Here is a 27,503-nt window from a genome sequence, read left to right as displayed (position 1 = left end):
ATAAGCATGCAGTGTTCACTGACTGCAAGGCTGGCAGACGAAAACATTTTCTTTCCATAGCTGTCCAGCCTCTTGGATTACCTGTTCGGGAGAGAGGCAGGGAATACGCCATGGGAAGTGAAGGCTTGGACCACCAAGCTATCTGGGGTAGGGTGCTGGGTGAGGAAATGTGGGTCCCCTGAAGCGGAGCAGTAATGGCGGGCAACCGTCCTATTCACAGGAGCCCTTGTGCTGGTTTGAACAAGGTCTCCAGAAGGATGCTGGTGAGGGCTTCATTGAACAGGCTTAGGGGTTCTGAGGAGGAGGCTCCCAGTTGCAGCACCTCCATCAAGATGTTGGTCTTGACTGCCACAGAGGGAAACTGAAGGTCGAGGTCCTCAGGCCCCCTCCGCCACACCACTGCGTATGTAGCCCCCTCCTCCATAGCACGGTAGGGGAAGAAAGCATGCCAATATCTAGAGACTTATCCAGTACACTGGCTTCATCTAGTTCCTTGCACCAGTCCATATCCTGATCATATTCGTATTCTAAGAGTCCAGTGACCACCCCCCATTCCTCCCTGAGGCCTAGCACTTCAGAATAGGGCTCAAGCTCTGACCTAGGAAAAGCGGGTCCTGTCAGCATCAGTCAGCGCAACTCTGTGTCGGCAGGAATCACAATGGGGCCAGCGCCTGGAGCATCAGCATCAGGGCTGGCGCTGAGGAAGGCAGCAGTGGCACCACAGGCACAGATTCATGACTGGATCCATGGGAGCCCACCGGAACCCGCGATTCTGGCGTGGAACGAAATGAGGTCCCCTCCGACCCTGTGAGGCCCTTTGCACAAGGCAAAAGCAGAGGAAAACAGGCCACGAAGAGGCATAGACGAGGTAGGGCGGCCAAGTGGACCACTCATGCCAGAAATAGACAAGGAATGGCCACAACGAACCTAAGAAAGAATAGGAGAGGACAGGGGCCCGTGTCGCCTGTGTATAGCGAGAACTCGCACAAGAACAGCCAATGCCTGAGGAGGGAAATAAGGAACATCACTCAGCACAAGCCCATACAAAATACCGTAGCCCTAGAACTATGCCTCTTCCCTTGCATCGGCCAGGAGGAAGGGTATCAACAGAGTGGAAGGGAAAAACCCTCTAGCAAGTGCGGAAAAAATCTAAATAAATGGGAGTTAGGGAGGACCAGAAGGGCCCCCAAGTACCATCTGCCGACTTGCACCAGAGCACCAAGCATAGCAAATGAACAACCCTATAAGGGGTACGGGAGTGCCAGAAGCATATTGAGGAATACTAGTAAGGCATAGAGATAAAATACCCTGACAGAAAAGGAACAAAGCAATGGTGCATCCGCACAATACAATGAAAACACCCCAAGCAGAACCTGGGTAGAAAGCAAGAAGACCATGCAGACCGGTCCAATGTAGTCCTTGAGACGGGTTTAACTTAAGTTCCCAACAGAATATCAAAGAAGGTTTCACTGAAGGGAAGCACAGGCCCAGGACTCACCTGCCTTGTTGGAGTACCCCAAGTAAGGGATCAATGGCCACTGCTAGAGAAGTGAGCTGCAGCCCCAGAACTACATCAACCCTTCGCAAAAGCTGAGCTAGCCTCCAAAGTGAGGCGAGGATGCAAAAACATGCATGAGGATGGGGAAGAATCAAGGCCACTAGCGCCACTTAGAGGAGAAACCCAAAGAAACTCCGGCAGAGGCTCAATCATGTGATCACCCACATCACCAAAATACAGGTGTGTCAAGGAGAAAAGAGTGGGGGCTCCTCTGAAAGCAAAGGAAGGGTGCCAGAAGAAGACTGATTCGCCGACCCTGTGATGGTGACACCTCAGCTTTGGGGAGGGGAAACAACGAAGGGGCAATCGGTATTGGCGATGCTGAGGTCGGCCGATCCAACATAGGCCTCATAGGGGGAAACCTCAAGGGACTGTGCACCGGAGCAGATATGGAGTTGATCATGGGTTCGTAGGGCCCCCCTAACACCAAGGGAGAACCCAGCGGTTTAGAGTCAGTCGAGGCCACACCGACCTCCCTGGGGACGAGAACCACACCAGAGGGAGGTTCAGAGCCCAAAATAGCATACAGGGAGAGATAGTATTCTCTCATCTGAGCCATAGCTGCCCCGGTACTGGGAAATACCAGAAGGCATAGCCCAGATTCTCACTCAGACTCTGGAATCGGAGGCGAGTCGGGGGACTGCGTGTACGTGGTAAAGTAAGAGAAGGCTGTGGCACCGGCCAACAATGGCATGACCTACCAGGCAACCGTGACGACAAAGGACTTCGAGAGCTGACCCTTGTGTGGGTCTTGGAGGAAGAAGATGACCGTGACCGGCTGTTGACCAGTGCATAGTCAACAGCGTTATGTGGTGCTCCTGCAACGTCGAAGACTGAAGCTGAAGACACAAGCCGCAACGTTCGGAGTCAGGGTGCGTGCCTAGACACAACATACAGATAGGATGAGGGTACAGGGTCGACATCTGAGATCAGACAGGAACCTGAAGGGCTCCAGAAAAAAAGCACACAGTTTCACTGAGAATGACCAAGTAGGCCAAAATGGCCAGAGGAACCACTCTCCGGACCCACGTGGAAGCACGGAAAGGAAGAAACTGACATCAGTGAATCAGGGGAGGGCTTATATGGACTCTGACAATGTCATATCTGGTGGACCACGTCGTGCTGAGCCATCCGGCGCCCTTTACCGACACGCAGAGGTACTGCTGTAGAAACTTTTCCGGATCCAGTCTGGCGCTTGGGGATAATTCTAAGATACGGCATCTGTGTCTCGACGTCTCTATCAGATTTACATGTCACAAATGCTCTAGTTTTGCCAAGTTTCTTTTAGCAAAACCTGCTAATTTTCTGTCATGCATTCCAGTGGCTGCTGCATGCTTCACTGTTGCAGATTTGCTTTTTGACTTCTCCATTTCCATCCATACTGATAGGCCATATGTTATCGCTTTCCTACGATCAACTCAAGTGGTATTGATTCTGTCTCTTCATTGGCACTGAAGAAATATCTTTACACCCTTAGGTTTCCGTAAGGGACTATGCCAGTTCTATATGTTGATGACTTGTTGGTTACATCTAGCTCACTGTACCAATGCAAAGTTTATTCTCTGTATGTGCTGATCAAATTGGCTATAACGACTATTGGTCTAAAGAGAAACTACAATTTAGTTTACCCCCCTTTCGATATTTAGGCCAAGGGTGGTAAGGAGCTATTCTGTTGTATTTTAAGCCTGTTTGAAGAACGTGCAAAGGCACAGAATTTCTCATAAGCCAGCAATTGTTACACCTAGGTTTCCAAGATTTTTGTTTTTGCTGCAGTATTTACGATGGGGTAGAGTCAGGGATGGGGTTATTTTTGCAGGTTTCAGAGTATTGGGGACTGATACTTATATGAGGATGCATTAAGGAGTTCAGTGATACCTGAAACAAATAATAAAAAGAATTCTAGAACAGTTATGTCTGTGCAAGAATCTCCTGCAACATACAATGCTTTGGTTTTGGTGGCTGACTTCACCACGTGGGTTTTGTTTAGGCTTTCCTGTTGTAGGTTTAAACATATATTAACTGATAAAAACCCTACCGAATGGGAAACAGCCCTTACCAGTGTAAACATATATACACTTATAAACACCTTGTCAATCACAAACTAAAATGCCATTGAAAGAAAGTGAGAGAGAATGAGTAATTTGTATTCTTTTTTAAAGGGGCCAACACGGAATTGGCCTAACGGCTGGAGCGGTCAACCTTGAATCTGGGGAACTGGGTTTGAGTCTCGGCAATGACGCTGAACATCCTGTGATTCTGGGCAAATCACTTAATCTCCCGTGCCTAACAAAAATGAATGTGTCCTCATGTAATGCAACTGGTGCTATGTAAAGCACTCTGATACCCGATACCTTCAGGTAAAGTTCGAGCTGTATAAAATTCTGTAAAAAGAAAAAATACTTTGTAATACAAGGTAGCAACAAGTAATACTGGTCTAAGAATATTCTGCTTGGGTTTTGTTGATTAGGGATGTCATTAAAATATTACTTCCTTTTGTTTCCTCTAGAACATATGGAAATATTAAAATCATGTTTGACCTTTTGGCAGTATTTAATTATTTCATTGACTGGTGAAAGGTCTGGCACATAAGAATCTTAGCCGATATGTACCATCACATTACCCACAGAATGAGCAAAACCCTTTGACATATCAACCTCCTTCTTTAACAAGTCTATATTAATAGAAGATCAACTACCAAACACCAGGCTTTAAACACTCAATGCAAGGTGTAGTAGCAGGTGACTCTGGAAAAAATGCTATCACCATTGCTAGGCCAGCATTCAAATGGGCTAATGGTAAAACATTACACATGACTTTCCACATACTAGCAAAATTCATAGTTACAAGGTGTCCCATTGTTATGTGTGATACCTTTAGCTACTCATGGCTTTTGTACCCAACTATACTTTTCACCCCAGAGTTACAATGGTAACTCCAAAATGTCAAGCCCCACATCACAATGGTATGTTTATTCAAAGGTCAGGACTGACTTAGAGCAAGACATTTGCCATGGAGACACTCGGCAGCTAGACAGCTGGAAAACAGTGGCCAGCATACTTAAAGCATCATGTTTCAGATGCCATAGGGCTACAAATTAAGTTGGTGTAATTTAAAATGTTAAAGGTTTTACCAGGTACTATGCTGTTGACATGGTTAATCACACCAACAATATAATACTATTCAGTAAGGAGTAGGTGACTGGCCCCCAACTGTGTCCAAGAACATGTTTAATAAAATATTTGAATATAGCACTCTTACCTTTATAATTAGGGCTCCCGGTTTTACGGCATTTATTTTTTTAACATTTCCACCTGTATTTATCCATATTTAATTTTTGCCCATTTTATCTGTATTTATCCATATTTATTTTGTGTTTTGTATATAAATGTAGTTGTAAAACTGTACATTTCCATATTTATTTAAATGACAGACATGCACTCATACTTTGATGTCTTTCGTGTTTTAGCTATTTAAATTGCCAAATATTACATAACAGTACATCCACTGGCAAATATTAGCATTATACCACAAATTTATGTTGACAAATGCAGTTATTTAAAGAAATGTCACCCCGTGTTTTAATTTCCTATGCTGTCCATCTGCTCAGCAGTTGGGCTAAATTCATGAAAAACAGCACGAAGAGTCATTGAAAAAGAAAGCACATTTTCTTTATTTATCCATCTTTTAAAATAAATGGAGGCAGAATACACATTGTTTTCTGTCTGTATTTATCTGTAAAAATCAGTAAAAACAGATAACAGGGAGCCCTATATATAATCTAATAATAATCCTAAAACCAGACAGAGGGAGTGTGAGAGTTAATGAGATGTGAGACAGAGTAATAAGGCACGAGTGTGATACAGAATTTCTGTGCTTAAAACAGTCTAACATTAGTCCATTGGGCATACTGCCAAGGGGGAGACACTATATACACCCTGTATTTCTTCTCCTTTAAGTTAAATATAAGCTTTAAAATAATCAGTGAAAAAAACATGGTTTGTAAACCAGTCGTGCCCTGCATGAATAACGGGTGGGGGAGGGGGAGCGTGAAGAGGGGGTGGGGGGGTAAATGTAATTATAATTTAATTTTTTTTAAAACGTGCCTTCACCTCCGGTCCAGGACTCCCGCGTCACGTCATCTGCTCTCTGCTCACAGGAAGCAGAAGCAGGCAGCTTCCCTCTCTTCCCCTAAGCCAATCTCACTGCTGCAATGGAACCGTTGTAATTGGCTAGGATGCCATCCTTACAGGCATACACAGGGAGGCCATTTTCTTCATGCAGGCTGCACAGCAGCCTAGATGAAGAAACCGGAGTGCGCTATGACAGGTTTGGTCGGCTCTGGGGCCAACCAAAACAATCAGCGCCCATAACATTGGGCTAGCCACTCGTCTCTTACCTGCTCACCCCCAACCAGGCATACCCTTCTTCTGCTTTCTCGCAGTGCGAGAAGCAGAAACGTAAAATGGTATTTATACCATTTTACGTTTCTGCTTCTCGAACTGCGAGAAAGCAGTGGGGCGACGCTCCGACACCCACGTGGAGGAGCCACCCCTGTTGTAAACACTAGAAAAATATCGTTTCTGAAAACTGATAAGCACTGATTTCAAAAAGGTTTTGAATATACTGAGAAAACACCACAGAAATCCACCAAAAAATAAACACGGAAAACAGACAGCCTAATTGTGTGTAATCAGTTTAACGGAGGACAAAGGTATCTTGAGTGTGTTGGTCAGGATAAATCATAACAGGGGAAGGTTCTGAGTTGTCAATTGTGATCTGAAAAATCTTTGCAATTTTCAGGTCACTCAAATTCAGGAGGTCTTTGGAAGGCTGGCAAGTTTAGATTTTATGTACATTATTGCCAATCTCTGAAACCCATTTCTTTACCTAAGATAATAATAGTAAGTTATTATAAATGATAGTGAAAAGGCAAGTAAACCACAAGAAGTCTTTCTTACATACGGAATTGTAAATTTCGCTATTCTATTTGACCAAGTGGACAGAGCCATGCTCTGAGTGAAAATGAAGAGAGAATGTATCTATTTCACAAACAAACACTTGCAAAGCCAACAGGTTTGGCTTTTAAATATTGGTTGCATGTCAGAAAATCGCAGACAGAAATTTTGTCTGTCATATTTCCTGTCTTTAATACCGTATGCTAAAACATCATCCCACTGGGTTAAGACTTTCTAATTTTAGCTTCAATTGGGTCGATATTTTTATAAACGATATTTAGGTTAATATTTAAATCCGCCAATATTCTGACTACAATATTCTGGTACCACAGCTTCTATAATGTATGCAAAAATACACACAGACTCACAATATACATGTACACAACCAGAGACAGAGGACATATACATACCAAAATGAACACAGAGTAAACTAATCATAGACATCTATGCACAAGCAGATCAACACAGTGCAGTCAACGATACACAAAGAAGAATTCTGTACCTACATTACTAAAATCAAATGTGCCACAGTAAGGTTTGCCAAATCTCTCCATATAGACCAGACACTACATATTCAGCCCTGAACTTTCTTATTTACCCCAAAATGAACGTGGGAGAAATGCTCTAACAGAACTGGTAACTTAACATTAATTCGGGCTTGTCTGAATGCAAGATGATCCTCGAATGACGTGGATTTAGTTTCTGGGGTACAGATGCTTGTTTTCTGTCGAGTTTGAATACTTTTTAGGGTATGCATGCTTCCCAGATTTGCAGGAACAGTCTTGATTTTTTCCACCATCTGTCCCACTAAATTTCAGTAAATTTAGTACATTCATGTTTTCCGAGGTGGACACTTAACCACACAGGTTTACAGGTGTTCCAGTGTAAGATTAATGAGCAGCCATTATTAGTAAGTAATTACTTTAACGCAAGCGACACTTTGTAAATGTAAAAGTGCATTTAATTACCCCTTGTCTGTGTTTTCTATGCTGGTGCGTGCTGTCAGTTGAGTAATTCTACACATGCTGGCCCATGCAAATTCGTAGACCTACTTCTATGTTTGTAGGGTGTTCCTGTTTTCAAATTCTGTTCACCCTCACCCTAGTTCTGTTAACTTTGTTTTCGTGAAAATAAATGCATTCCACTGAAGAAAAGTCGAACACTACCCTAAACATAGTAATTGTAGGCCTCATGCTCCATTTTGTTTCTGACGTTTGCTGCCAATGTTCTGCATCACAAGGGCAAACTTGTATTTCCATGTCTCAGTAGACTAATGTTGCACGTATTTTCACAGGTTAGACAATGGCTATTCAAGGTTTCGCCTAGATATTTTAGCATAATCGTATATATTGTATCACTCTGTGTTCTAGTACAGGAGGTAAGAGTGAGAAGAGAAGCGCCATGCTGTAGAATTATGAGACTCTTTGAAATATATTTTCCTGCAACTGTTTCTTTCTAGTTAATTTCGATTGGTTCATTCTATGGGAACTGTGAACAACGGTATTAAACATAAAATCGTTTAGTCAGAACCCTATAACATTATGCTTTTTTTTATGCCAGAGATACCTCTTTCTTACCGACCTTAGGAGGCGAACCCATGTCGGATTGCTCTCCTGTTTTATACTTTGTATATTGCTAACCTGAACTATACAGAGTTCTTTGATTGATTCTGTATTCTGACTGAGCTTGGCACTCTGGTCTATTGATTTACTGATGTTGGCTATACTATCTGATTTCTGTATGACCTATAATCTGAAAATAAGGTTTAAACCTTTTCTGTCAGTCTTGTAGGACCAAATGAGTACTATGTGACTAAAATTGAAATTGTAATTTAGAGTGCTTTACGACGAAACAAGTCGAGCACGTAGCACCAAAATCCGAGATAAGATTAACACAGCTCCTAGCATATCAATTGCACAAGAGTAGAGAGAAAGCACGTCACTTAACGGAAGGACTTGCATTTGATTTCATGAAGGCCGTATGTAGCTGATTTAGAAGCCACTAAACCTTTATCCTGCTGGATTGGTGTAGGGTCAATACAGGAGGGAAGCACTTTTAGCTCCCAGAGTTTACTGATCTAGCCTTGTCTCTTGTAAATTAAACATATTTACCTCTGCAAGGAACTTTCTCAGGTCAGATACAGTATCAAGCAATTCTGCTCCAGCTCCTACCAATATTCAGGATAAGATTTTGCTAAAGACTCAGTCTAGATATGATCATTGACAGTGTGTTGTTCTCAAGCTCCTAAATGCTGCACCTCTTAGTGCAAGTGCATTGAATAGATAAACAGCACCATGACTGAGCATATTTATTTAGTATGCTGAACGCAACAAACCACCCTGACAAATGTAAGGCGACCCATCAATTAGGCATGGTGCAGTATTTCCAACATGTTACAAGAAGCATATTTCAGACAGACTGCTTCGGAAGCACGAACAGTAATCTACACTGTAATAGTTTCACATTAGAGGGCCATTGCTGCCAACATTATGTGACATTTCCAGGCTGCGCAGACAAATGTGCTAAACATCCGCTGTGATGATGATCTGTGCTGATTAGAAGTCTCAGCAAGCTGTCAAATAATGCCTTGAATGTTTGTGAACCACACATTACTTTAGCAAACACCACTATGTAGTGGGAAAGCAATGCAGTCGGTTCAACTCCGGTGTACGTAAAATTTATGATACACATTTGCCATTTATTTTTAAGCATTTTATTGAAATTTAAAAGACCTATGAGAAATATATAGCACTAAGAGCCAGATGTACAGCCGTTTTTTGTGGTCGCAAAGGGGAATTTGGCCTGTTTGTGACCACAAAAAACGGATGCACATTGTACTAACCCTATTTTGTGAGTCGCTAATCTATCAGCGACTCGCAAAATAGGGTTAGCTACTTGCTATTAGGAAGGGGTGTGCCAAAGGCGTCCCTTCCTAATAGCAAGTCCATATCCAATGTATGATTGTTTTGCGACCTGCGGTCGCAAAACACGTGCAGTTTACCCCAGCAGTCCACCATCCCAGGGAGCGCCAGCCATTTCCAATGGGGTCGCAAATTGCGACAGCCTTATTAATATTCACGAGGCAAGAAATTTGCGACCCCATTAGGATTCGCAAACAGTGTCCGAGACACTGCTGTACATTGAATTTTGTGACCCACAATTTGCGAGTTGCAAAATTCAATGGTCGTACATCTGGCCCAAAAGCTTGAGTGAAATATGTCACATTGGCTAGTGAGTCGCTTCAGAGCCTTACAAAAGCAATTCTATCTTCCTAATATCAATAAGCCAAACACACACTAGAAACCCATTGGGTCCTAATACCGACACCACCCACCCATCGAGCATCAGTTTAGTATTTTAAGGGAAAACACCAACTACAACCAAATGTGAGAGTTGCCAAAACTCAATATCTCAAGTAGAAGCTCAAAGTTCAACATTTTTTAAGTCACTAGTGCAGGCCTACCCCATGAGTCTCACTGACAGATTTGAAGCAGTACTTAGTTATGCCAGATGATCAATTAAATGGTTACGCTATATTAATTTGTATAGCACCTAACTCACTCAGGAGGATATCCTGGAGCTGAGGCAGGTGCTGTATGAACCAACCCAGGGTCAGGGCTCGGTGATGAGCCAAGTGTTCAGTCTCTTGCAGAATTCAAGAACTGAGTAGGAGTCTCTGATGTGCAAGGGCAGGTCTTTCCAGGCTATAGGAGTGAGATAGAAGATAGCACAACCGCTGAATCTGGTTCTCCATATGCGGGGTGTTTGTGCAAGTAGGAGTCTCGCTGAGTGGAGCTGTCTAGTAGGCTCGTGGAAGTTTATGTGGTTTTTGAGGAGCATGGGGCCCATATTGAGTTTAGTATGTTTATTTGAGGAGTTTGAAGGACTTGGAGCCAGTGGAGTTCTTTGAAATGCAAGATGATGCGAGTGTGGGCGTGACGTTGAAGGTGAGCCTGGCCACTGAGTTTTGGTAGTTCTCGAGTCTTCTGGTCAGTTGAGCATTGATTTGAAGACATTCTTGGGCATCCTGAGTGTGTGGCAGCAGGAGATGGAGACTGCATTTACTTGGCCGGTCATGGTGAATTGGTTGTCAATTACTAATGGGGGTGGGGTCGCACACTACTCACACACCGGCGGTGTCGCCCCTAAGGACTCTGGTCAATGTAGTAAAGTTTTCGATTTTCTGCTATCTTCGATGTCTTCGCCATCCCTGGACACGTGTTTCGGGGTATCACCCCTCGTCAGCAGGGATAGGCCGTGTACTGGGGTAGCCGATGGCTGCCAATATCTGCCAGGTATAGTACCACTCAGGCGCGTAGGTGCGGGATCCCAGGCTCGTCAGCCCACTGCTCACGGGAGCTTTAAAGTGACAAATGGGGGTGGGGTCGCACACTACTCTCACACCGGCGGTGTCGCCCCTAAGGACTCTGGTCAATGTAGTAAAGTGTTCGCGATGCATCATCTTTCGATCTTATGCTATCTTCGCTGTCTTCGCCATCCCTGGACACGTGTTTCGGGGTATCACCCCTCGTCAGCAGGGACAGGCCGTGTACTGGGGTTGCCGATGGCTGCCAATATCTGCCAGGTATAGTACCACTCAGGCGCGTAGGTGCGGGATCCCAGGCTCGTCAGCCCACTGCTCACCTGAGCTTTAAAGTTACAAATGGGGGTGGGGTCGCACACTACTCACACACCGGCGGTGTCGCCCCTAAGGACTCTGGTCAATGTAGTAAAGTGTTCGCGATGCATCATCTTTCGATCTTCTGCTATCTTCGCTATCCCTGGACACGTGTTTCGGGGTATCACCCTTCGTCAGCAGGGATAGGCCGTGTACTGAGGTTGGCGATGGCTGCCAATATCTGCCAGGTATAGTACCACTCAGGCGCGTAGGTGCGGGATCCCAGGCTCGTCAGCCCACTGCTCATCGGAGCTTTAAAGTTACAAATGGGGGTGGGGTCGCACACTACTCACACACCGGCGGTGTCGCCCCTAAGGACTCTGGTCAATGCAGTAAAGTGTTCGCAATGCATCATCTTTCGATCTTCGTTGTCCTCGCCATCCCTGGACAGGTGCGGGATCCCAGGCTCGTCAGCCCACTGCTCACGGGAGCTTTAAAGTTACAAATGGGGGCGACACCGCTGGTGTGTGAGTAGTGTGCGACCCCACCCCCATTTGTAATGTTAAAGCTCCCTTGAGCAGTTGGCTGACGAGCCTGGGACCCCGCACCTGCGCGCCTGAGTGGTACTAAACCTGGCAGATATTTGGCAGCCACCGACAACCCCAGAACACGGCCTATCCCTGCTGACGAGGGGTGATACCCCGAAACACGTGTCCAGGGATGGCGAAGACAGCGAAGATAGCAGAGAATCGAAAGAAGATGCATCGCGGAACACGTAACTACAATTACCATAGTCCTCAGGGGCGACACCGCTGGTGTGTGAGTAGTGTGCGACCCCATCCCCATTTGTAATGTTAAAGCTCCCTTGAGCAGTTGGCTGACGAGCCTGGGACACCGCACCTGCGCGCCTGAGTGGTACTAAACCTGGCAGATATTTGGCAGCCACCGGCAACCCCAGAACACGGCCTATCCCTGCGGACGAGGGGTGATACCCCGAAACACGTGTCCAGGGATGGCGAAGACAGCGAAGATAGGAGAGAATCGAAAGAAGATGCATCGCGGAACACGTAACTACAATTACCATAGTCCTCAGGGGCGACACCGCTGGTGTGTGAGTAGTGTGCGACCCCACCCCCATTTGTTATGGTTGTCAATTACTATTCCAAGGTTCTTAATGTAGGTTGCTGTGCGGGGTGTTGGTTGAGTTTGGTAGGCCACCAGTGGGAGTTCCAGAGAGAGGAGTCTTTGCCAAAGATTACAACTTTTGTCTTGCCTGTGTGTAGCTTGAGGTAGATCGTTTACATCCATCTGGTGACTTTGGTTATGCAGGTAGAGAAACTGAACTGGTCTGGGCGTTTGGCCTCTTGACAGAAAGTAAGATTCGGGTGTTATCAGCATAGGATATAATGTTGATTCCATGGGAGCAGAGGGTGCTTGCAAGTGGGACCCTGTAAGCGTTGAACAGAGTGGGGCTGAGTGAGGATCCTTGTGGAACTCCGCAGATGAGGGTGAAACTCTGAGATGAAAGGGGTCACACTGACCGAGTGGGTGTGGCAGGTCTGGAAGGAGCAAATCCAGCAGACTGCAAGACCTTGGATGCTGAGTTAATTCAGTCGTTGGATGAGGATGGGGTAGGAGATGGTGTTACAGGCTGCGGAAAGATCAGTAGGATGAGGGCTGTGGTGTCATCTGTGTCCATGATCATCGGGATGTCTTTCTTGATTGCGATGAGGGTGGTCTCTGTACTGTGGTTGGGCCTGAGTTCAGATTGAGTGGTGCCATGAGGTGGTCATCAGTGAGGAGTGAGGCTATCCGTTTGTCTTTTCCATGACTTTTACCAGAAAAGGGTAGTAGAGAGATAGCCCAGTAGTTGGCTAACATCTTCTGGTCTGTGGAGGGTTTCTTGAGGAGGGGTAGTACCAGGGCTTGTTTCCAAGCATCTGGGTAGGTGACTGTAATGATTGAGTCATTCACGATCGGGGAGAGGGCTGCGCCACAGAGGTCTAGTCCTTTGATAAAGACGTGTAGAGGGCAAGAGTCCAAGGTTACTCTGGAGTGTATGGATTGCATGGTCATTGCAGTTTCTTGAGTGGTGCTAGTGGGCCAGGTTGTCAGGGCGCTCCTCTAGGTGCTGGTAGAGATGGGTAGGAGGGCTGCTAGGGTGGAATGGTCCGGTTGGGCTGAGAGGGTTACACTGGTGGAGCTTTCTGCTGGAGAAGTGATTTTTTCACTATAGCAAAGTTTGCCTTGGCCTGTTGATGTTGCTTTCGATGTTGTCGTTGGTCACAGAGCATTTGGTAGCTCTGATTTGAGGGTAACATCGGGGGCAGGTATGCTGGTGTTCTTGTCAGTATCATTCTGACTTTGTCCGCATCCGTGTTCAAGTTGCTTGTAGTGGCATTTGCTGACCATGAGCTCTTCCGTGTAACAGCTTGCTTGTGGTCTGGTTCTTGTGGTTTGTTGGATTTGAGAAGAGTCAGAAACAGGTGATGATCCAGGTGTTGAACTTGGAGATGAATAAGGGGAGGCTGTTGTTGTGCTGAGGCCTTTGGTGTAGGAGTCAAGTAGACCAGGATGTGTCTGAGATCTTGTTCAAGTCCCATTGTGAAGATGTTTCTGCAGTGGTGTGGGATTTGTAAGCAGAAGCTGATGAGGGCAACCCTAGAAGAGGTGATTGGTATGGGCTTGTCTATTTGTCTACTGTGATGTTGCTGAAGCTGAGGAAGATGGGGTCCAATAGATGTCCAATTTTGGAGTTGAGGGTCAACGGGGCTATGAAGTCCGCAATGGTAATGCCGGATATGGTGGTCGACGAAGGTGCCACTCAGAGTGTAGATGGCAGTGATGAGGGGTTTGAAGGCCAAGTGTGCCATGTTGCTGGTGGTGCTTTTTTAATGTGGTGAAGCATTCGATGGATTCTTCAAAGATAATTGTGATTCCGCCTCAGGGTCTGCTTGTCTTGTCCTGTCTTGTTATCTTGTATCGGGGGACAATTGCCATGGTTATGACTAGGGCTGACGAGGAAGTCGGCCAGGTTTCAGTCAGAAAGCGCAGGACTGGTAAGCAGTCATGTAGTTGATCCCAAATTTCTTTGGCGTATTTAGTGAGAGTGTGTTTTGAGAAGTATGCAGGACAGGGAGAGGTGTGGTGTAGTGGAGTTCAGGTATTGTGGGTTGAGTGTGTGAGGTGATGGGGGAGTGAGCTGGGTGCATGTGGAATAGAAGGAGGCTAATCCAGTGATGTCTCTTCCTGTTCAGACTGATGATGGGATATCCAGTGATGTCGCTAACTGTGCAAATGGATGATAGGAACCCAGTCCTCTTGTTTGGCTTCTTCTTTTAAAGACAGTTTTATTTGGAAACCAGTGATGTCACTTCCTGTGCAAAAGGATGATGGCAAATACACGATTATTTCCTTTTTTTAATTTGGTTGAATCTTTTTACTGCAAATTTCGTTTATAAACACAAGAGCAGTATATCAGAGTATAAGCAGTTTATTTCCATGAAAATATAAACAGAGTAAAAAGACAAAACCATTTCAAAATACCACTAAATAAATTACTATGACAGCAGCTAGCAGTACAAAGAATAAAGTGCATACACAATTCAATTCAAGCCTGCATTTTCCATGGTCTGTTTTTACAACAATTTACCCTCCCATAAAAGAGTTCACTGATTTCATATATATTAATTACTTATTCCGGTGGGACAGGGCAATTTGAGAAAAGATAAAGAGCATTAAGTATTGAAATATCAATAAAGCGCATAATGCCTTCTAAATATCTGAAGAAAAGCCGTGAGCACACAGTCCTTGTAATTCCTTGTGCTCAAATTAAAACATTTCAGTTCTGAAGGAGGGTCCAAATCTGATTCCCCCTCTTTCTAGCTTTTCTACTTTTGCAAGAATACAAATTGCTTTCTAAATTGTATATTGATAACAATTGTGCTATCCACTGATGGAACGACGGAGAGAGAGGTTCAAGCCATGCTGATGATATACAGATACGGTCCACGGCCATAGCCATGAGCAGAAAAGATTGCCCAAATCCAGCGACCAGGTCATTGTGTATTCCTAATAACATTAACTGGAGAGTTAAAGTAACATCCAGAGATAGAGACGTTTTCAAAAACTTGACTAGCTCTAACTTCAGCTGATCCAGTGCTGGGCAGGTTTTAAACATATGTGTCTGCCTCCTGGCTTTGGCATCTCGGGCAGTACATACCTACATTTCCACTCCATTTAGCAATTTTTGCCGGTGTATAATAGAGATTGAAGAGCTTTTTATAGTGCTGTACCTGTATTTCCGCTGACAGCTTTACAATACGGCCCAGAGCTAATGATTCGAAAAAACTGCAAAGTGTGATACAGAGCTTATTCTGCCCCTTGCCTACATGTTTTTCCAGATCATCAGGCATGCAGGAGCCCAGAAAACTATACATTTGACTAATTGTGCAATTAGTATTATTACAAAGAATCTCCACCAGAGGAACATGAACAAACCTCCTCAGTCCCCCTCCCTCCCTTATATGAAAATCTGGAACCTGAAGGTATTAAAAAAGTCCATCTTGTCAATCCCATCATTTTGCTTTAATTCCTCAAACTACGCAAATTTATCCCCGTGAAGAAATCTCCTAATCTCCCTATTCCCCTGGTCTTCCACCTCAGACAATAAGAGTCATAAAATATCGAAAGTAGGATTTGAGATCCTTGTATTGGGGTATAATAACTGTATCTCCCCATACCAATTTTTTTCCTTATGATCGCCCAAATCTTAAAGGCTGTCAAAAGAGTCCTAAACCTAACTTTCTCCTAATAGCGTGGTTTGACTATCTTTAATAAGCAACTCTTGGCATCTTCTACTATTAATAATTCATATATGGGGGGCTCTCTTCCCCCTCTACAATCAGCCTCACCTCCACTGAGTAGGGATTTAATATATTGTAACACTGGTGCCCACTGATAATATTTAAAATTTGGGACTGACCAGCCACGTCTCTCTCGCTAGATGAGATCAGATGCTCTTCCAGGTTTGGCATGCGATCAAATAAAACTCCTAGCCAAGTGTTCCATCATTTTAAACCATCGATTTTCAAATTCAGGTGGAATTGCACTAAAAAAATAGAGGACCTTAGGGAGAAATAACTTCTTAATTACGTTGCCTTGGCCAATAATTGAAAGGTGCAGATAGTCCATCCTCTAATTATAAATCAATGTGGAAAGGATCACTGGTCCTGCATAACCAAGGTCTGCAGGTGGATCGGTAGGTGTCTCCCAAATAAAAGACCCTCATACACGTGTTTTATTCAGAGTCGTGTAGCGGTATATGATGTGTCCCCGCTTCTTGTAACACGTGTCCGTGCGTAATCCTTGGGTCAGTTTTTGTTTGCACCCTCCGCCAGGAGGTTGTACCATTGGTTAAAACAGTAGTGATGGTGAATAGGTGAGATAGTGCTATAAAGGTGTTCTAAAATACCCGGACAGCCAGAGGTTCAACTTTAATATTTCTGAATTCAGGTAGAAGATTAAGGCGTGTCGCTATGGAATTATTTAGGAATTCTAGCGCACTAAACTTGTGAGGTTAAAAGTGGTCGACATGTTTCAGCCTTATCTGCCTGTTGGTCAGTCGGCTTTCCTCAGGACCATAAAGTGATTAAGTGAAAAAAAGAAAAGAAAAAGGTAAATTTGTAACCTGATTCGTTTTGTGGTAGTAGGTCACATTGTACCTGTAATAAGAGAAAAGGGAGATAGTGCAACCACATTTGTAGCGAATAAGTGGGAAAAGACACTTCAGCAATGTACAATGACATAGAGACACAGTTGAGAATTATAAAGCATATTATTAAAAAGGAACATATAATTAAAAGCGAGTTGTGCAATACTAGGCTCAGAGTCACATTCATATTAAGCGTCAACTTACTCATTCTCAAAATTCTATGCGGAATATCGTGATGTATAAATCCCAAAGTCATATTTAGGCGTCATGAAATCATTTCTTTATAGTGCCCTGATATTAAAAGCGCTATTTACTTTAGGGCGCAATTTCATTGTTACATTACCATGACGTCAAAGGCGCTAATCAATTTTACTGTGTCATCACGATTATCTTAGACATATGGTATAACGATGTAATACCTGTTCGAGTATAGACTCTTACTATTATTTCAAAGTACAAGCATTCATTATTAGACGGTACCAAGCACTCGTTCTACATGTATTCTGAAAATCGAACATGTGCATACTGCCGCTATAGTATCTTTAAATGAGCACTCTGGAAAGCCTATTAAGAAAGAGATTCTATTAGAAAAGTAGGCACTTCTAACAAAAGTCTAAAACTAAGCAAAACTCAGTACAGAGCAGGGTCTTCACATGCGCTTATGCGTAACTGGACCTTATGGAATGTACCTCTACATTATGTAAGACTTGTCTCCTCAGGAACCAAGGCAGTTAGGGGGAGGCTTCACTGTTGTGGAGTGAGAAAAAAAGGAGTTTAGTAAAGGGGTTTTAATACTTGCAGTTTACTCCATAACGAAAGGGCAATGCTCCTCAATACCTCTAGCCTTCAAACACCCGTCTAGCAGCTTGTGCTGTCTCTGCCCTTGGTGACCCGGAATCAATCGCCAGTGTGTAACCTGTCTTCTTTTATTGCATAGTGATGGAAACTGAAGAGTTACTCGAGTGTTTGTACTTATTAATTGTACTAAATTGTTATACCTAATTTTCAGATAAGAATTGTAATCATTTCTAGCTTAGAAATAGATGGCAAATGGAGTTTATGAAAATGTACTCTTTTGGCGCTCATTCTGAATTTTCTCATAGTTAAAGAACGTTAGAAAATTCGTAATTCAGACAAAATATCAATTATTTGTTAAGACATAACCACGGAACGGCATCATTCAGGCCCTCACTGTCTGTCTTAAGTCTGTGCACCCAACGTTGCTCTTTTTCAAATAAAATTTTAGCTGCATTCCTGTCCACAGTTTCGAGGGTTTCCAGGATAACCCACTGTAGGTCATTCACAGAGTGCCCAGATTCTTTGTAGTGAGTAGACATTTTTGTGGTTGTTTTTTTACAATTCACATTGCTGCGGTGTTCGCAAAGTCTTTGTTTTGCTTTACGACAGGTCATGCCAATATATCTCATTTGACACGGGCAAGTTATCATGTAAATGACATGGCTTGTGTTGCAGTTCGTATGTCTTTTTAATTTCCAATTGAAGTTGGGAAGCAGCTGTAATTCCTTTGTGGGTTTTGTAGTGTTACAAACTGTGCAGTTTCCACATGGGTAATGGCCAGTAAGCGCGTTAGCCTCCAATTGTCTAGTCACGGGGTCTATGTAAAGGGCAAACAATAAAGGCGAGCAGGGACAGCCCTGTCTTGTTCCTCTTGTAATTTGGATAGAGTTGGATTGCCCTACACATAATCTGGATCCTGGCACAAGGATTTTGATACACTGCTAGGGTAGCTTTAATAAAACCTTCAACAATTCTATACCAGCTTATGACCCCCCGAAGATAATTCCAGGCTACCCTGTCAAATGCTTTTTCTGTTTATAACAGGGCAATGGCAATTGGACCTTCAAAGACAGGTACTGTGTCAATCATTGTTACGACCCAACGGATATGGTCTGCGGTTCCCCTCCCTGGTATAAAACCATGCTGTCTTGGTGACACCAGCTTTACGATAATATAACTTAACGTTGTAGCTTATACATTAGAGAAGAGCTTTGTGTCACTATTAATTAAAGTGATATGTCTCTACAATCTCTTCTGAAGGCTTCCACCTTTTGAGAAATACTGCTATGTTAGTGGACTCCCAGGATTTAGGTGTATGTTGGCCTTTTTGAGCCTCCCAAAAAATCTTAATCAAGTCAACCTCTAGAAAAAACTTTACAGAATCCTATAATTATTTCATCTGCCCCAACTGCCTTGCCAGAAGGGAGTTCAGCAACAGATGCATAAATCTTGTCCCTAGTGATAGGGGCCTCTAAGATTTTCCTATCTTCTGGGTTTACCTTGCATCCGAAAACTAAACCTAAATATTCCTTTATTTTCTTTTCTTCCTTTTTTCATTGGTGCGATACAAAACTTTAGAATACCTCCTACATATGACTGAAGTAATCTTCTTGTATACTATCTCCTCCTTTCTCTCTTTTATTCTCTATCTTTCCCCTTTTCTCCCACTCTTATTCTGTTAGCAAGATAATGGAAAAGGGGACAGCCAAACATATATTCCATCTACCTGTATCCTTGACAAAGACAGCCAATTTGGGCTGTTACCCTGTAATGGTAAAGCGATGATAACTGTATGTATAAAAATCTAATAAAATACTTTGCAATTAAAAAAGAAAACCTCCCAAATTCTCTCTACATCAGTACTAGAATGGCCCTTGCCAGCTCCGACTCCTTGATCTCACAAGATGTCACTTTTTGTCTAGTAGGTACTGCGAACAGATGCCCCATGCGTTTCCTGTATTCATAGCATTCCTTTTTGCGGGTTGTATATTTTTCTGCTACTTTCTTTGCAGAAATATTATTAATGGCTGATTTAACAAGTGCAAGACTTTGTTGAATCGGTACTAACTCAGCACCCTCTGAGGCAGGAAGACCTAATTGAGCCTCGGCCTAACCTAAATCTCTGTATACATTTTGCCACAGCTGTACTTACACCTTTTGTCACCTTAAACTAAAACTGAGAGTTTTCCCTCTGATATCAGCTAAAGCGTATCCCATACTATACCCGGTCATGCGCTACCTTGATTGAGAGCTAAAAACTCGGGGATCCACTTATTCATATGGGCGCAATAATCCTCATCTGTAAGTAGCCCTCTTTTGAATGACCAGGTCTGCCCTGGCCTTACCCTGCTCATAACCGAAAGTTCATTAACTAATGGATTGTGATCTGACATGACTCTGTGCCCCATGTGTCAGACTAAAGGATGTAAAAAGCATAATCCATCCAAACATGCTTCCTGTGGGGAACTGAGGAAAAGATGTATCCAGGATCATGTGTCTTAATTTTATGCCAGATATCGACTAGCCCATTGTTACTCCTAAGGTGATAAAATACCAGAAAAACTCTAGGCTTCCGTTATAAATAACCTCTATATGTTGAGTTGAGCAGTCCTGCGGCTATATTGATATTTAGATCCACATAATATGATTGGTGTTAGCCATAAAGCTAACTCAGCATTCAAAACAATCAAACACTACGGAGTGGTCTAAATTTGAGCCATAAACTAAACAAAGTGTGATAGTGCATTTTTCAAATTGCAATTCAGCAACTGCCCATCTACCATATTTATCAGAAGAGCATTGTATAAGCCTATAGATATTTCTACGAGCCAGTTTAGCCACTCAAGTGTTTGAACCCTGAGTCGTACTTACTCCCAACGTAAACCCAGGTGACTCAAGCGATTTTTCTTTGAGCCCTCTATATGCGTTGCTTGCATGCAGAGAATATCCAACTGTAATACTTTCAGATCTTTGGCAACATTAAGTCTCTTAGCATTATTGTTTAGATCAGATACATTAACAGAAGCAATTTGTAACTTGAACATGTGAACCTTAGACCCAGCCATAGAAAAAGATAAGCCCACTCATATCTTTAGCTTCATACTCCCTCACTGCCTCACCATCCAGCATCCACTTAAGAAATCGTCTTGTAACAGTTGTATTTCTCCTCTCCTCTTGCAAGGTGCTCCCCACCATCCCAACACCTCTCCTGTGCACCCCGTAAACCCCTCTCTACCCTGGGTGTCTCACCCCACTTCGCCTTATCCTATCCTTGGAAGCAGCCAAGCCCTAAGCTACTTCCACCAGGCTTCCACTCAGGCCATACTCTCTCCACCAGGTTGCAAGTATGCCTAACATTAACACATTAAAGCGTGAAGACAACAGCACAGCTGATTAAACAGCTGATTAACATTGCACATCATCAGACTATATAACTAGCCTTCAGTGTAGTTTAACTAATTCATCAATATACTCCTCAGTTTTAACCTCCAAAAAGAACACTCTAGTGTTATTCTTAAAAATAATCTTGAGTTAAGCCGGGTACATTGTGTAAGCCTCAGCTCCCTTTTCTTGGCATGGTTTAATCAGTTGCCTGAACCTCCACCTTCTTTCCACAATTACATGACAGAAATCTGGCCTAGTAAAGAAAGTGTGCCCTTCAAAACTATGTTTGACGTCTGGACGTGCCTTCTCGAAAGAAACCTGAATGAGCAAAAAGTCCCCAAACCAAATAATGGTAGACCTAGGTTTCGGTAGTCCCATCTACCTGTTGCTTGTTCAGTTCTTTTAGCATAAGGCGAAAGCGATGCACTTTTTGTATTTCCTAGTTCCAATTCCAGGATGAAAGCTCAGGGAATGCACCTTCAAACAAAGTTACCACACACACACATCCTTATGTCACTGCCCACCACACCTTCTTCCAAACCCAGAATTCGAAGATTATTTTGCCTCTGTCTGTTCTCAAAGTCCTAGAGTTTCTATTGGATGTCTGAGATTTGGGAAACTTGAGCTTCTGTTTGACCTTTCAACTCCCCAGTATCTGTCTCAGTCCTGCTTTCAATGGCTGCGATCCTCTCACCAATTCTCGAGCAAGCTTTGGTCACCTACCTAATCGCACCTTGTATTTTTTGGTAGATAATCTGGCCCTCCGTCCTGTGGGTTTCTTCTTGTCTGATAGAGTCATAAATAAGCTTAAGTGCAGGCTCCTCTGTTTCTGCGAGCAGAGCAATTACCTCTGCAGCAGGCAGTATGCTTTGCTGCTGATTGTGGGGTTCCACATAAACCCGTTATGTGGCTGAGCAGTCCTACTATAGACCTGTAAACATTTCTCCAGTTGTCTTCTGGTTCTTGTTTTAAGATCTTTTAAGGCATTTGGCCTATTTAACCATGGAGCTTACCTCATCAGATAAGCTGTTTGAACTACTGTCCACCTCTGATGTACATGTAGCGCCTGCCAGATCCTTCGAACTAGAGGCATCCAAACCATTGGTCAGCAAGTCGAATTTTTCACCCAAATCTAGAAATTGCTCCAGCCCCAAGTCCCATCAGGATGAACGCCTGAAATCATTGCTGTTTGGGTTTCCTAAAATAATCTTATTTCGTTCAAAAACCTCCTTCCCGAAGTCCATTACCGTTGGGCACGTTGTCCAAATGTGTATGCTGGATCCCTGATTCACGAACAAAGGGGGGAAGGAAAGGAATTTTGTACTGTGATCCAGCACAGTTTGTCCCCAAAATCAATACTGTATTCAAATAGGTGTGCTGTTAAGCAGAGTTTTTGCCACATGAAAATCTTATTCAAAGGTCATCAGAGGTATCTTTTAAAGAAGGAATAAGCCCTCACCCACCTAGATGACATGGTTCAAAATCAGGCTTTTACCCCTCGCTGAGTGGGCGATGTAATCTCAAGCGGGCCCCTCAAAAGGGGGCTCTTCATCAGAGACCTTTTCTTCTCCAGCCTGGTATTTTTCATGGCTTTGGATAATGCCCGTGATTAGAAATGGCAGTGAGGAAAATAGTAGGTTGGGAAGGGAGTTTTGTCAAATTTACTATGGATCACCCTGTTTGTTATATAACTTTATTCCCAGCGGTGATCCATATCAAGGTTAAAAACTTAGCTGAACCTTAAGAAGGGTTTTAATGATGCACTCGAGGTTATTATATGGTTGCCAACATGTTTCTTGCCTCTTCAGCATTTACAGGGTCTATCGCAATTCATCAGGACCCAAAACTTTATTTATGACCAAAGAGTAGGTGTCATGCCTCATTATTATTGTCCCTGCCCCATGCATGATCTGCTGTCTTTTGGCAGGACAAAGTTTCCTGTGGGCTTCCGTTCTTCAGAAATGTGTAAATAGTCGATATCACACCTTGGGATGTACTACATTTATCCTCAAAGGTTTCAAATTTAGGAAGGTCGTAGTTGCTATACCTTTGTTTCCTGGGAGTGTTGTCCATCCAGATACGTATCTCGGCTTACCGTAATCTGTGCACCTTATAACTCAAACTTCACATTGGGCAGAGGATTCAGTTTTCCATGTCAAAGATGTTTTAATATGTAGCATTCTCGCTATCTAGGAAAAACTGGGCCTCTCATGGCTGGTGTGAAGTCAGGATTGTAGTAAATCATTTTAAGAGGTTGAAAGAACGTCATCATGCCTATTCGTCCAGGTGGCAAGTCCTATGCATGAAGCACTATTTGATTGACAGCACTAGCATGCATATTTTGAGGCCCAGTGTTTCGGAAACCACAGCAGGTTCCATAGAACCTCTGTTTGGTGCATGTGCATCAACTTCTTGTCCATCGTGCATGTTATCCACTGTTGCAGAAGACATGGATATAAGGCTATATTATGGTCTGGTCTTGCCAAACCCCTTTGTTCCTTGGTGCAGTCTTAATCTTTCTAGACAACCATGTTTTCTGTCCCAATCACATCAATTTGCCAACATTTTTTTTTAAGATCATTAACATTCCTTTGGGAAAAGCTATTGGGAGGGATTGAAATAAGTTTAACAGCCACCATAAACTATTAATCATCACAGAGGCCAATCTTCCCAGCCAGGGAATGGCCTACACCTATCTACATCAGCCTGAATAGCATGGACGCCAGTAAGCTTTGAGCAGTAGTGACTATAGGTACTGAGAATAATGCCAAAGTATCCTATAGATGTAGGAGCCCAATTAAACAAGAAGCTAGATTATAGTATGTGGACCTGGCTGTCCGAGAGGGCCAAGTTCAAGATTGCTGACGTTTCTCTTTTACTTAAACTGTTACAGATAACAAAGCAATGCACTAAACTATATTTCAGGATTATTCAGTATCAAAAGTATATTGTCTGAATGCCATGAGCCCTTATGCAAGCAATCAAAATGGACCCCTGCCCACCTCTTGCCCGCCTTCTGTGCAGTAAGACATACATCTAATTTAGGTGCAGTGAGTACCTCACACACCAGTGCCCTAGGACCACTGTACCTCCTCAGTTATAGCTCTGCCCCTGCTTATGTCACTGTTATGAAGAGTGACATTCAAATGTCTTTGCATTGGGATATGGGCTGAAGATTTTCAATGGCAGAGCACATATACTGCAGTAAACATTTGCCTTCAACTCTGAAGAAACACATTCCATTCAGAATGAATGTTCTGTATGTGTGTACTTTAATGAATCAGACAGAAGAAATGTGGCTGCTGTGTGGCAACGAACACCACCCCCGACCATCCGCTCACCACATGGGAACAGGTCCCCACACAGGTCACCACAGCCATCATGAACTGCCACAGCCCCTGCCCCCCCTTGCCTCTTCAACCTGGAAGCAAGGAAATCAGCCTCCAACTCACCACCATCCTCAACGCATCCATCACCACAGCCACCTTCCAAGACGTATGGAAAGATGCGAAAGGCAGATCTAACCTCAAGAAACCCTGTGCAGACCCCAGCGACCTCAAGAACTACTGCTCCTTCTTGCTTCTCCCTTTCCCCGCCAAAGTTCTCAAGAACGACGATCAACCGCCAGCTCACCGGACATTTGGAGAGAACAACCCGCTCAACTTGGTTTCTGAGTCAACCACAGTACCAAGACGGCCCGATCGCAACCACTGACAACAGCCTCACCCTCCTCGAAAGGCGGAGAATCAGCAGCCCTGATCCTCTTCGACTCCTATGCAGCGTTAAACACTGTATCCAATCATACGCTCATCAAGAGACCTCACCACATCATGATACTGGGAGATACCCTCAGATGGATCGCATCCTTTCTCACAGGACGAACTCAATGAATCTGCCTTCCCCTTTTCTCCTTGGACCCAAAGATAACCATCTGTGGCATCCCGCAAGGATCACACCTCAGGCAACATCCTCTTCCACATGTACATGACTCCTCTAGCCGACAACTTCAGAATCCATGACCTCAACATCATATCATACACCAATGACATCCAGCTCATCTTCTCACTCTCAGCAGACCCCTACACCACGAGGACCAACTTCCACAACTGCATGACAAAGGTCGCTGACTGGATGAAGACAAATGTTTTAAGCTCAACACGGACAAGATCAAAGAGCCGATCTTTGGAAGATTTAGAAAAAGCTTGCTGAGGCAAGTAATGCAAAGATGGGACTGGGAGAGGAGCGGATTAAATGGGTATGGTTGCTATATACCCACACCACAGACAGAGTAAGAACAGGTGGAATAATCTTGGCACCATATGATATTCATAGAGGGACTAGACAGGGTTGCCCATTGTTACCCCTCTTGTTCGCTTTGGCTATAGAACTGCTAGCAGAACGCTTTAGGCAAGAGGTAGGGAGACTAGGACTGATATTAGATGGGAGGAATTGATGACATAACAACAAAAGAGTAGACCAAGTCTAGAAAATGGTGTGTGTCTCTGAACGAGCGGAAATGCAACATTTGAATGTACATGCAGGTTGTGCCTCGAAACTGATGACAAACCAAGGTTTTGAATAGTAACCCATCAGACCACCCATTTGGCGGAAATTCATCATTTGGGGGTTGGTACATATTCAAACCACTGCCTGGCCATTTAAGTGCCAGGGTAACATAGTACCTCTATGTATACTATTCCTCAATGTAGTGATGTTTATTAAAGTGCAGTGCTCAAAAAAATATAGTGAGTAAAATTGACTACTGAGACATAAGAGAGTTTCAAGATAGAGGTCAGAGTGTCAAAGCTTAAAAGACGCGCCATGTAATTCGGAATTAGATACTACTCTGTGGCGCTGAGCAAGGTGGTCGACATGTTTCAGCCTACAGGGGACACTACCCCGGCTTTCTTCAGGACCTTTCATATAAACTTGCTACTGCAACAAACAATAATATGTGATATGAGGAATAATGAAAATTGTGCTTATAAAAAGTCACATATCTACCAGGAACTTTACATTCCAATGTTCACTGGAGGATGGGAGACATGGCTTCTTCCTATTGTGAGACAAAAATTACACACAATCAACCAGAACAGGGTCACCTACATGCATCCGCATGAATACATATACCTCACTCAGAAGAACACACATGCATGAGCAAATTATATTCTGATTAACTAGAACAAATTATATTCCGCTTTACTGAAACAAAAAAGCATAATAGCTACATCACTCAGAGGCATTACCTCCAGGTGATACTCACCCAGCTTTGTGTGGGTGACGACCCCACCTCGCCCGGCAACCGCTCGGGAGAATGAGGCCCCGCTCTATAGTGTAGACAAAGGACAAAGTAAGTGTAAAACATCCACTTAGTCCAGCCAAATTGCACTACACAACAACCCAACAAACGTGTGATGCAACACCCAAGTATCAGACCATTAGGTTACCTACTCAAACTTAAGTCATGAGATAGTGGGGGGCCACTGACACCGGGGGGTGTGTTCCAGAATACACCTTATGGGCACTGTTAAATGTCCCTGGATAGTAAACAGTTGGTAAATATTGTGGGGCTCCACTGATTTTAAATGTACCCAGCTACTCTCTTATATGTCAAATGACTCACATAGGAGTATGAGGGCAACTTGTATTGGAAAAGCCAATGGTAACTGCAAAATATGCACTCAATACATACAGAGAAAGCGACCTATATCTCACCTGTCCGTCGGTACCTCTGGTGTTACAAGAGCGGAAGTGGAGGTGTGTCTCCTACCGCCCGCCTTCGTTTTATAACGGAATCGAGTCTCGTTAATTAGTCACATGAGGACTAATTATGCGCCTGAAACGGCACGTTGTAATGCCCAGTAGTAGTCACATGGAGAGTATTCAACAGAGCGCCCATCCGCCCGGTTGTGGGACGGTTGTGGGACCACTGCCCTGTTCGGCGAGCGCACTACGCATGCGCATAGCCGAAAACGCTGTTCAAACGCGTCTGCGCATTAGACGCGAGAAAACCTGTAATGGAAACCGGAGCCCTGCACGTCAGGCATGCCGTCAGATCTCCTTGATGATTGCGCCGGGCACGCATACCCGTTCCGAGAGACACGGTCAAGGGTGCACTAGTTAAAAAAGGTATCCCAAGCCAAAAGTTATTAAAGGCATGAATGTGACAGAGACTAAACAGCCAAACACGCATTGTTTACACATAGTTAGTGTATGTGATGGACTGGCTGTAGATCGCAAAAACTATAGAAGAATTATTATTCATAATAGGCTGAAAACCTTTATGGGTGCCAGAAAAGGTAGAAATGGACTGAGTAGGGGTACATCACATTTAAGTTGGGTGAGCTATATATGTATACGAGGGTGCGTATACATTGAAACAATGACCCGCAGCCAATCAGCTGCACTAGAAATACAAACAACAAACAGTATGGAGGGTCAAGGGGATAGTTTACCGACCTGTCTACTCACTCCCCT

The 27,503-nt window shown here is 43.7% G+C and overlaps 1 protein-coding gene across 3 annotated transcripts in view; it reads right to left on the bottom strand.

Annotated features, from left to right (window-relative positions):
* TTC7B (tetratricopeptide repeat domain 7B) overlaps positions 1 to 27,503 on the bottom strand; it is a 1,395,621-nt gene that overhangs the window by 398,821 nt on the left and 969,297 nt on the right. The window contains exon 19 of one of the 3 annotated variants that reach the window (XM_078660056.1): positions 282 to 306. The exons of the other annotated variants lie outside the window; for them this stretch is intronic. Within the exon in view, the coding sequence (XP_078516182.1) occupies positions 282 to 306 (25 nt within the window). The remainder of the gene's footprint in view (positions 1 to 281; positions 307 to 27,503) is intronic. 3 annotated transcript variants of the gene reach the window in all.

The sequence above is a fragment of the Lissotriton helveticus genome, chromosome 9 (genome assembly GCF_964261635.1).
Source record: "Lissotriton helveticus chromosome 9, aLisHel1.1, whole genome shotgun sequence".
NCBI classification, from domain to species: domain Eukaryota; kingdom Metazoa; phylum Chordata; class Amphibia; order Caudata; family Salamandridae; genus Lissotriton; species Lissotriton helveticus.
This window is presented reverse-complemented; position numbering and strand designations above follow the sequence as displayed.